This window comes from Aptenodytes forsteri, unplaced genomic scaffold (assembly GCF_000699145.1).
Source record: "Aptenodytes forsteri isolate BGI_AS27 unplaced genomic scaffold, ASM69914v1 Scaffold412, whole genome shotgun sequence".
Lineage (NCBI taxonomy): Eukaryota > Metazoa > Chordata > Aves > Sphenisciformes > Spheniscidae > Aptenodytes > Aptenodytes forsteri.
In genome coordinates, this window is record NW_008794266.1 from 593,392 (window position 1) to 605,644 (window position 12,253).

General features: G+C 39.3%; 1 protein-coding gene across 1 annotated transcript in view; it reads left to right on the plus strand.

Moving 5' to 3' along the window:
• The window catches only part of FSD1L (fibronectin type III and SPRY domain containing 1 like), a 37,388-nt gene extending 25,204 nt beyond the window's left edge, over positions 1–12,184 (plus strand). Inside the window, exons 12-16 of the mRNA XM_009286381.1 lie at positions 950–982; positions 4,832–4,929; positions 5,409–5,660; positions 5,990–6,078; positions 7,868–12,184. Coding sequence (XP_009284656.1) covers positions 950–982; positions 4,832–4,929; positions 5,409–5,660; positions 5,990–6,078; positions 7,868–7,987 — 592 coding nt within the window. The 3' untranslated portion in view covers positions 7,988–12,184. The remainder of the gene's footprint in view (positions 1–949; positions 983–4,831; positions 4,930–5,408; positions 5,661–5,989; positions 6,079–7,867) is intronic.
• Positions 12,185–12,253: the final 69 nt, after the last annotated feature.

Here is a 12,253-nt window from a genome sequence, read left to right on the forward strand (position 1 = left end):
TTAAAACACCTTCCCCCCACCCCTCCCTTCTTCCCAGGCTCCACTTCTCTCCTGACTTCTCTACCTCCTCCCCCTGAGCAGCGCAGGGGGATGGGGAATGGGGGTTGTGGTGAGTTAATTCATGCATTGTCTCTGCTGCTCCTTCCTCCTCACACTCTTCCCCTGCTCTGGCGTGGAGTCCGACCCAAGCGAGACAGTCCTTCACAAACTGCTCCAGCGTGGGCCCTTTCCACAGGGTGCAGTCCTTCAGGAACGGACTGCTCCAGTGTGGGTCCCACATGGGGCCACAGGTCCTGCCAGGAGCCTGCAAGTGCCAAATCAAGAGGAACAGTTGCTTGCCTTGGCCTCCTGGTTGCTGTCTTGCTGCTACTGCCCAGGGTGTGGCTGGCCACCTCTGCCACAAGGGCACAGTGCAGTATGTTGTCCTCTGTTGTTGTTCACCTGTTGCAGCTCCTGTTGTCCACCAAGACTCCCAGCTGCTTTTCTGCAGAATTACTCTTCCTTCAGTTGTCCCCCAGCCTGTCCTATTGCGTGGGGTTCTCTCATGTGGAGAGCACTATCCATAGCTGTGAGCCTGGTGTTCAGCTGGTTCTGTACACAGCTTATGGCCCACTACCCAATCTATATCTCGTCTCTTGAGGTTTGGGCATATTGTGTGGGAATAGGTCAGAAGCCTTGCTAAAGTCAAGGTGTGAACAGTGTCCATTGCTCTTGCCTTGTCCACAGAGCTGGCTACTTCTTACTCAAAGACAATTAATTGACTTTCAACTTGCGCTTTTCGGTATAAAGAGCACCGCTTGAGATAATTTATGAACAAATACCTTCTCTTTCCTATAGGCATATACTGCCGGAAGCATGGTAGAATAAGTTTTAGTGGCATCTTAAAAATGAGGATAATTTATTGTAGTAACAGAACAGTTGTTTAATGACTACTTATTTCTGTTGACAGTGGCCAGAATCCTCTGCTGAAGAGCAATAGAAGGTGATAATATACCTCTTATTCCTAGGATCTAGCACCTAGTTTTGTTGGGAGTCTAGGCTACTTTCCTTTGCTTGATGTAGTGAGAAATAAATCTAATAGCCTTTATCAGTAACAGTACACATATGCTTTTAAAAATTATTTTGAAGTTTAATTTGGATTCATAGAGATTATGTATATATTTTCCAGTGACTAGAAAAGTCTTCCTGGAAGGATGTGTCCTAGTGTGTGGGAGACCTGATTTGCAATGGTTGGATGAGCATTATGTATTCTAGTGTTGATACAGAGATCCCTGTGATTTGCAGATATATTGATGCTTACTTAACCTTCTGGCACATGATGGCACGCTAAATTTTTTACAAATGCAGTTAAGAGCTCCTTTCTGGGAACTTTAAAATAAATTTTTTAGTTCTTACTTTTGAATCTGAAAACCTTTTTGCCTCTGAACTTGTGCCATAGCTGTTACCAGACATCAGAGGAAAAGAAATAAGTGTTTTTACACTTTGAAAGAGGATGAATTTTAGCCTGATGGCATGTGTGAAAAGCTTCATGGCAACTCTACTTGTAGAACCAATTGTTAAAATGAGAGCGCCTCTTTTTTGATATGTAAAGGCAGATAAAATATTCTCCTATTCCTTGTGCAATTGTGGTTTTTTAGCGTGAATTTTTTTCATGATTTTTCTGATAAAACTCCTGTTTGAGAAATTACTTCTGTCTTTGCTTTCTTGCTCTTTTTCACTGGTTTAGAAATTGTGGGACTAAAACAAATGCCCAGGTTCCTAATTTCTCGTGGGTTTTACTCCTCTGTATTCGTCCATCAGGTGGATATATCTTTGGCTTGAGATCAGCAGTAAAGAAGGGTTTGTGTAGGCGAAACAAGCTCTTAGGCTTTGCGTAGTAGAACTGCACAGCTTCATCAATTTCTGTTAAACTAAGTTTTAAAACCGTCTTGGAGATACTGCTACTTGCTCAGCAAACTCTGGGAGTCTTATACCTTGGTCTCTCTTTGTAGTTGTCAGTAAAGAACTTCCCTAGTTCTGGCCTTTGCTTTGGTAGAAGGACATGGTCACATGTTCAGCTTTGCATCTAGGCTGACCTTTTCTAGCAGGAGGTGGGAATCTTATCCCTTGGTCTCTCTTTGTAGCCGTCAGTGAAGAACTTCCCTGGTTCTGGCCTTTGCTTTGGTAGAAGGACATGGTCACATGTTCAGCTTTGCATCTCAGGCTGACCTTTTCTAGCAGGAGATTTAGATGAGCTTTGATTCTTGCAGGAGGCTTTTGTTCCCTGTTAAGAGTATCTGTGTGATGTTGTCTGCATTAGAGGGAAAATTTGAAGCTAGCTCCATAGTTGGTGGAAAAAGTTGCAGTATAATTGTTTTAAACATGAAATGTGCAGCTTTCAAGGGTCGGAAAGACACGATGGCAATAAAATGCTTAATGATCTCTAACATATTTATTAGACTAGAAGAAAGCCTCTGGATAACTTCTGATATTCCTCCTTGACTTTTCTTCTCCAAAAGACAATACATATTGCTTGGAATATGTTTTATTTGCTGAAATGGATAAGAAAACTGACTAACTGCAGTGCTGTAGGCAACAATCCTAACCATAAGATGCGAATATCTGGTCACTGAATAGTGGAAGAAATGCATCAGTTACTATACTAGCTATGAAGACTGTGCTGTATTGGAAAATGGGCACCAAACTGACTTTCTGCTATAAAATTTCCTGCCTTTCCCTATTGGAAGGGAGACTAAAGCACTGGTGAGGAAAAAAAAAATGCCCAACTTCTTTCAAACTTTTATGCCAAATATTTAACGTCATTGTTTGAACTGTTAAAGGCTGTTAGATTTTGAGTGGACAAAGCACATGCAGCGGCCATTTACAGAAGACTTGAACAAAATAAATGATATTGAGGACCTTTTAATGTCTTCCGAACTTTGAGAAAATACTAGCAAAGCACCTGCATTTTTGGTATGATGATTCTCTAAATGGCCACATTGCTTTCTGCATAACTCATTGATACTGAATCTAATAGAAAAATTTCAGCAGCTTTTGTTAGAAGTGTGAATGAATGATCTCTGATGCACTTGAAGCAGGATGGAATCTGCAAGGAGTGATGCTCCCCCCTGAAATTATGCTTTAATTCTTGGCTTTGTTTTTTTTTTTCCCATGCTATCACTTGTTACCTTTTTCTTTGGTAAGTAAACTACAGCTTCCTCCATGTTAACAAAATTCAAAAGCATTTGATGTGGTGCACCTGCACAATATACACTTAGCCCCTTCATATAACTCTTGCAAGCAATTTAGAAGCTTAGCTGTCTTCTGATAAGTACTGGCAAATTTATATGCTAAATGGAGATGCTAAAGTAGACAACCTTTTCATCAGTGATTTCTTGTAGACTGCTGTAACTGGAATAAAACAAACTTAGTTGTGAAGATGAACCAGAGATTCTAGCATACTTATGTACGACAGCTTAATACCACTCAGCTTTTGATTCCCATGTGACTTTATTTTAATGAAGGTATTAGGCAAAAGGGACATTTTCTAACCCTTTATAAAATGGTATTTAAGAACAATTCCAGAAAACTTGAAATCAGCGTTGAATGAATCAGAAAGGAAACAAGCTAAACTTCACTGTATTAGTGGACATTTAAGTAGCAATTAGCTTTACCAAATTGTAGCTGAAGAAAAAGTTGGAGAGAACTCTTTTGTGTGTGGTAACTCTTCTAAGGCTAATGTATGATAGACTACAGAGGATGAGGATTTGAAAATGACTTCTCACATATGTATTTCAGCGAATTATTTTGTACTTTTTAAATTTTTTGCCAATGAAATTAAACTGTAAACTGCATAGCTATTTCTGAGGAGTTAAAATTCTTTGCTACTGATTGCCTTTAAAATAATAACCAGATGTGATTCCCTGGCTACTGAGGTTTAATATTCGCTATAATTTGTAAATAGGTTTCATTTTGTTTAATGGTTAAATTGCTAGGAATTATTTTTGAGGGCATAACTGAGGTATAATAAAAAGTTTGAAAACCTCAGTAGGTTAAAATTATTCTTTTCTGCAACTGATTCCTCATTAGAATATTCTCCAGAGTGAAGTGTGTCTTCATTTATTTTGCTATTGCTTCCTGAGAATGCTTTTGAAAAGTATGATTAGAAAATCTAAGCCTTTCTTGATTGGGATTACGCTCTTAAATTTTATAATGACTCTTGAGGAGTTACTCTGTGCTTCTCAGCACAATGTGTTGTGACACAGTTTTCTGTAGTCTTTGATAGAGTTAATATAATCAAATAAAATCCCCACCCTTCAATATACTTTTGGTGCATTTTTTCCTTTAACACAACTGATGTTGTTTTCCCATTCACTGATATTTAAATTCCAGTATGCCAAAATGCCTAAAATTAGGCATTTTCTCATTTAATATCAGCAGTGTATTCATACTTACCTGATTGTTTTAGCTGATCTGCAAGACTTATTAGAAATCTTATGTGGAAAACCAGAAACATGAATTCTCTAAGGTTCTGCATAGTACAGGCGAAACAGTTTTATACAGGTGTTCATTCAAACCATGTGCCACATATCTGCTTTTTTTTTTCCTCCCGTTTCCTTTCTAAGCTGCCTCTGAACTTGTTTGTTACAATGTCTTGTATTTTTTCTGGCTGTCATCTCTTCTCTCTCAGTTCTTGTGCATGCATACTGTTAAGAGGTGTTAAGTGGCTGAACTAATGTGTCATTTCAATAGCTTATGTATGTTTATTGCACCCTAATTGACTTGGGAAAACTTCTTTGAGTGTGCATTTCTGTAATTGAGTCCAAATCTTGAACGGTTAATTTCTTCTTAGAAGTGGTGCACCGTCTCCAAAGAGGACATCTATTAGCACAAGATCCTCAGTGAGGGGCAGCAGAGATCATTTTACTGGTGAATCATACACAGTGTTGGGTAAGGTGAACTTTTTACTTCTGTTAGAGGTGTAATGCTGTTGGAAGGGCAGATTAAGTAAGAATTTGAGGGAAAATCTACGATTGTTCAAGGCTGTGTACTTGATGCTGTCCTGCACAGAGGTAGTTTTGCCTATATAATACCAGAATTCCGTGCTGCAGCAAGTGTCTTCAAGTCTGTTGAAGCTTTTCATTACAAAGCTCTTAGTGACTGACGTTCACTGCTATTAAGTGTGAGTTGATGTTAATGTATCTTGTCTCAATGAGTGTAAGTAAAAACTGTCTCATTATTGTATTTTATATTCTATTTTCTTGTAATTTTTTTTGTTCCTTATAGTTCAGATTTTTGTATTTCTAAGCCTTCACCTTAAAATAAAACAGAAAAGACATCATTGGTGCCTATAAGGAAGCAAGCATTGTAAAGCACATGTAAATATAGCAACTAAATGTGGGTTTTGTTTTGTTTTTTTTTTTTGGTAGGAGACACTGCTGTTGAAAGTGGGCAGCATTACTGGGAGGTGAGAGCCCAGAAGGACTGCAAATCCTACAGCGTGGGAGTAACATATAGAAACCTGGGGAAATTTGACCAGCTGGGAAAGACTAGTTCAAGCTGGTGCATCCATATCAACAACTGGCTGCAAACCACATTTTCAGCAAAACATAATAATAAAACCAAGACTCTAGAGATACCTGTTCCAGACAGAATAGGAGTATACTGCGACTTTGATGGAGGTAAATTATAATCTATGAGATTTGGCTAAAAACTTAGTTAGCTATCCATGTCAAGTTGAAGCAGTACGAAGCTAAAGTAGTACATTACTTCCAGATTGATGTAGTCTCTTAATGAAAATAAGGCCCAGAGCTGTCTGTGTAATAGTGCTTGTAATGCCAAATGACCTGGGTTCATCTATGACAGAGCTATTAACTGAGAATTTTTCAGTCATGTGGACTTTATTTAGTGTGTTCTGGAAACCTTTCCCTGGACAAGAATCAATTTTACAAAAAGTTACACAGCAATAGCATTTAAACATGTATTTCAACTTGTTTTCTGCCTCTTTTAGGTCAGCTCGCATTTTATAATGCAAACTCAAAGGAGCTGTTACACACCTTCAGAACAAAGTTTACCCAACCATTATTACCAGGCTTCATGGTCAGTATCTATAAAATTTTGTTCAGTTTCTAGCACTGAATTCAGTTTACTGAAGACTTAATTTTTTTTTTAAAGAAGGAAACTGGGAGCACTCTTTTTGGCTGACTAATAATTTTTAAAAATGTTTAACTGTTTTCTTTTTGACTTCATGTGGCGCTTATAATAGCACTCCAGTAGGAGAACACTGCACCTGGATGTCTCAGCTATGTAAATAAGTGATTAAATTTTTGTAGGGTAAATTAATAGCACATTCCGGTAGCTGATAAGCCTGCTACAATAATTGACCTGAACTGATGCAGATAGGAGCCCAAGATGCTGCGAGCTGTCAGAGCAGGTGTCATGAGACAGAACAACATCAGATGCTTCCCTCTGAGATACAAAACTCTAGCTTTCAAATCTTTAGAAGCTCAGTGGTATTTTCTTGCCAGTCATTTCACTGGTCTGCATAACTTTTTTTTGTGGCTCTAAGCTAATCGGTGAAAACTTGCTGCAATTCTAAAGACTCAAGCCTTGCAAAAAATGCACAGGAAAAGGATTAGTTACTGCATACTGGTTCTCCTTTAATGATTTAAGTAACTAAATTTGGAAGCCTCAACTGCGTTACAAGGTCCCATCAAGTGCATCATACTTTGGGAGCAGGGTATACGTCTGCGAAAACTTAGGAATTTGGAGGAGGCTAGCATGCTAGTTCATACTAACAACTCAGCTGCCTATGCACTGATCTCTAGCCTCTTGTAATTCAGCCCATAGAAAACATGGCATGGTGATTTTTCAAGTGTGATTAGGCCAATTGATAAAGTTTATTCTTCTTTTGGGCATGGAGGATGAATGGAAAAGTAGTAACTTGCCTAGGCAGCCTTACATCTAGCCTTTCCAAACACCTGACTTTTCACTTGTATCAGACAGAATTCCTTTCACAGTTTCTACTGTTGGCTAGATGTACTGACAATAAGAGTCTAGATTTAATAGCTATTTATTTGGAGGTGACTAAGCACGTTGCCTTACTGATCCTTTTCAACATATGGGGAACAGAATAGCTTCAGAACTGTTGGGATACATGTGTTAGTCATCCCTCTAGCATTGCTGAAGCTGACTCATTCAGTCAGTTCCTAAGGCATCCAAGGAAACATTTGCTTACCACACTTCGGCCTATTAGTCCGCATCTCACACAGCCCCTAGTACTTATTGATAGCAGTCTTACAGACACTACTTGGGTTAGCCTGAACAGTTAAAATAAAAATGACAAGCTACTTAATTACTGCCCTTAAATTTATCCATAAACATGGAGATACATGAAAGAATGTAACTCAGGTGTAGAATAGAGGTCACTGGCACCTGTGCTGCTGAAGCTTCTCAAAACTCAATTTTTTTGGTACTATGTTTACATTGACGTAATTCTGCCATGTCATAACAAAACTAAGCACTGCTTTCAGACACTGGAGCATAGGGAGAGTATTGCTTTTCATTGTCATTCTAAGTACTTGTTGCTAGCACATCGGTCTCCAAAGAAGTTTTCCTATTAAGAGCAAGTCTTTTAGTATTAGATCTTAGACTTGGTTATAAACTTAGTTATAAAGCATAGTATGTGAAGCATCTTAGACTTTATGGTCTTAAAAATAAGCTTCTGTGTGATTAGAACGTTTTAGAGTGCTGTGACTAGAGAGCAAGAGAGAAGACAAATGCAGTTGCAGGATAAGTTTTGTGTTAGTTCCATTGTGGGACGGGAGAAGAGAGATGTAGGTGCTTCATAATGTTCAGAACACTGATTTATTTTTTTTTTCTTCCTTAGATCTGGTGTGGTGGGCTTACAGTGAGTACTGGATTGCAGGTGCCAAGTGCTGTGAAAACGCTCCAGAAAAGTGAAAATGGGTTGAGTGGTTCAACAAGCAGCCTGAACAATATTGCCTAGTAATGTCTATTAAACACTTCTATTGCTGAATGGTTTTTTTTCTGTGTAGCTGCTACTCACAGAAGCTTGTGAGCATTGGATTAAACTGGGTTTGCTACCTACTGCTGTTTAAGGCCTGGGTACTAATAGTGCAAAGGTTTGGGGCTAAAGTGTTAGGAACCTACTATGAATCCAGACAGAAATGTCAGACAGAAAACTGAACTGTTGCCTATTTGAAAAATAAGTGGAGAAATCAAGAGCTGTAACTATGTACTTTTCTAATAAGCATTTTGTTATGGGCTTTAGTATTAATTTTGTTATGAATAATATTTTTCTATGAAGAATATAACATACCATTTTCTTAGCTCTCCTAACATGAATTACTTTACTATATATTTTATTATTACTGGGCTTCCCATTAGAACTTGTGATATCAAACATGCATTTCAAAAGAATATTGATTTGCTAGCCTAACCTCGCAAAATATCACAGCAGTATGATTTCAAAAGAACGTTATAAGAAGTTGTAGGCCTGATATGAAGAAACAGTAAGAGCAGTCTGATTTTTTTCTTATACAAAATCTTCCTATTTCCCATGATTAACTCATTTAAATATCATATATTTAGAGTTTGGCTCCCGTTTATCACAAATTACAGAAAATGTAAAAATTTAAAGGTATTTAAAAACATCCTTATGTCCTCAGTGAAGACGCATTATGATAGCCAGCCATTGAGCTAGGAAGTATTTCAGGTAAGAGGTTCAGAACCAAAGATCCAGAGCTTTTTAAAAACTACAGCGTGGTACTGCTCTCTCAGAAGCTCTTAATTTTGGGTCATCTCTTGGCTTTCCAGTTTTGTGGCGCTATTCTGATTGGATTCTGATAATCAGCAATTCACATTGTTCATCAGATGCGAATGGCAAATTGAATCTTTGTCTGCCAATAGCAAAGCTGCAATGCAGCCAAGGCTGGGAACAAGGGTGTGAGAGCTTCAGTTTAAATGCATCTCCCCAGAGAAGATGGGGGTGGGGTGGGCTGGTGGCTATTGCTAAAACATCTTTCAGCTTTTTCTCAAGCCAGCTTCAAGGCTGGCTAAGACTTCTCGAACAGCTGTCTCGATATCAAAGCTGGCTTTGAGCAGAAGCGGCACAAAATTCCTGGTGATAGGGCAGTATCCTCTGAGTCCAGGTGCACGCTTCTGCTACCTGTTTTGACTAGCCTAATGAGGATTCCTGGAACTTTGTGGATAAGCAGAGAAGTCCAAAAATGGCATGATTTCTGTATCCAGCAGAAATGTAGCTTATATACATAGCATCCCACTCCTAACTTGCTACTTTGTACCATATGCCATCTATATGTGGCTCCAAGACTGGCTTTCAGAGGATCATATTCTGAAGGATCTCTTTATAGACTCCAACTTAACGCCTTCCCCTTTTTTAAGGGCAAGGAAAAAGTGGAAAGTGAGCAAATGCTTTGCCAGCTAACATACAATCTACTTCTGGATCTGTGGTTATACATTTTCATTCACAGATCAAGTGAAACGTTGAGCCTGGGTGTTCCATCATCTCAGCTCCTAGTTGGAAGCTTAGTAACAATAGTCGAATGATTTGTAATAGTGGGAGAGCTAAAAAAAATCATGTTATATTCTTTGTAGAAAATCTCAACTTTTCAATGAGAATTACTTGTGTATTATAGACTGTTTAAATCTGCTTTCTTCCCTCTAATCAAGTCCAGGAGCCTAGGAATAATTTTCAGATACACACTTGAATCAACTGTTTCCTAACTGAAGATTTTTTCCCATTATCACTTAAACTGTTTCAAATTCATGCTGATAGGGTCCGTAATGAATTGGCCCCCTTCCTACAGGGCCAAAGTACTTTTTCTTCTGTGTATCTTTTAGTCTGTAAAAAATGACCATCTAACTATGTTAAATCTTGTTAGTAGCAATGGGTCCTTTGTGTCCATCAAGATTTCTCAAGAGGAGGAGAAATTCCTTGAAACAACTCATAATAAACTGGTTATGATGTTCAGTGGAAAACTTAAATTTTCTTCTTAAAATTAATACCTACTCTAAAAAGCTTTGTTTCTCTTGAGAAATCATGAAGTTGACAGGGCAGGTGAGCCCTTAATATTCATTTCTTACCTGGAACTTGAACATCTCTAAATATTTGCATTGTGAACGAAGTTAGCTGTAATGTCTTTTGCGGAGGAAAGTGCAAAACAATTCCCAGTTTAACTGTACCTTCCTCTGCCAGTTTAGTGTTTTGGGTCTTGAAACAAAGATACTGGAAGGCGACACGGTTCTTAAATGAACAGTGACTGAATCTGTTTCATACCTTATCTGAGCTTATCTACAGATGTTGTTATTATCCAAATAGTCTGTGTAGTAATCTTAAATACTTCTTCCTCATTTCTTTCTTTTTGCTGCAATGAACACCTGACTGGGAGTTAGGGGCTTGGCTGCTACGAATTCAGTGGTATGTGAGGGAGTGAGACTTGCGTGCTTGGACCCTGGTGGTGGTTAGAGAGAAAAGGGTTAAGACGGATGCTTCTTGTTTTGAGACTTGTTCTGCTGAACAACTGTGGTAAACAGACATCGAAACAGGCTAGTACGTGATCACGCTGCCCAGTCATCAGCTTGATCTTGGGTGTTCAGCTACAGTTCCTATTTCAATTTCCCTTTTTGGAAAGAAAGGGAATGTTTACAATAAGTTAACGTGTAGTGAGAAAGAACCACTGTAATTCCCAACCCTACAGAAGAGCATTTAAATTATTAAGTTTTTTTAGCAAGGTGTAGTGCAACCTGCAAGGTAAATTTGATATGCACAATGTAAAAATGTAATTTTTCTTTAACACTTAGAAGAAAGCTTGAAGTATTTCCTACTGTGACTTGTGACTTGCAAGTTTTAGTTTAACTGATGTCCTAGATGAACTTAACATGTGACTTTTTACCCTTAAAGGATGAATTTGTTATATAATAGTTTGCACAGATGTCAAATTTTTGCTGCTAACAGCTAGTCCAATTCTTTTTAGTAAATGGGGATATGAAGAATTGCCTTAAGCACTTTAGATTTTTTTTAGACTACTCTTTTTTTCTGAGCTAGTGTCTGTCCAGTACCAATATATTGGTGATACTTTGTCGCAGTTGGTGCACTGTTTGTACCTGCAGCTAGAGAGGGATGCATGCAGCCTGTGAAGTTACTTTTTCCTAGGGGAAACCACTTCAGGAACTGGAGGGGTTGTTCTTTGGCAATGGATTAGACCTTTTGAAGGTCTGTCATTTTGCCCTGTGGTTAACATTAAGTATAATATGCCTGGTGACTTTAATGTTCCCTGAGTCTCTCTGCTCTGGAGTTGATGCTGTTTGGTGGCTAGACAGGAGTTTTCTCTATGACCAAAATGAGATTTTTTAATTTTTTTTTTAAAAATACTGATTACTGGTAGTCTTTCAGAGTTAAAATAACTTCAGAATAACTTGTGAGGAACTGAAGGTTTCCCTTGAGTTCTTAATACATCAGAAGACTGTAGCTTTCATTGTTTCTACAGAAAGCTGTATGAGCTGCAGCAAGGGATGTTAATTTCAGAACGGATGATTTAAAACCATCCAAGTGATAGGTGCTTCTCCGAATACCAAATACAGATGGCAGAAGGTGACAGGTTTATTCTTTAGCCATCCTCTAAGCAGAAAAAGTAGAAGCTAACATACAAACCTCCCTCCCCTTGCACTCTCCCACGTTACTGCTGTTTCCTATTAAGACTGGGGAAACTAACTGGTTCCCTCAGGAAGAACATCTGACTTAGCAGTATTTTTGTCTGATAAGGATCACAGGTTATGAACGTGGCGCATATTTGATAGCCTCTCTTGAGCTCGAACAGTCTGAACGCCCTGTTGGAAGGGGAAGCCTGGATGGGGTTTTCCCTCACGGTCTCGGCACTAGGCTGAGCAGGGGCGATCCTCTGCTGCCTGGTGCCCCCGCCGCCGCCGTGCATCGTCCTGCAAGGCCTGTCCGTGCAGCCGCGGCCCGGGGTTTACCCAGCCATCGCTCGGCCGTACCTCAGGTATTCTCCCTCGGCGCTTCACCCCTCGCCCCTGCGGAGAGCACCCCCAGGAAGGAGGAGGCGTCTCGCTGGTGTGCAGGGGTGCCGTAGGGCCCGCGGAGCATTTCGATGTCTTTGCCTTGTGTGTGATGCGAGCTTTTTGTATTAATACAGAAATTTGAAACCTGACGTGCCTGAGTGTTCCTCGTTTTATCCTCCTCCGTGCCGGCGTTCGGCCGCCCGCGGGGGGG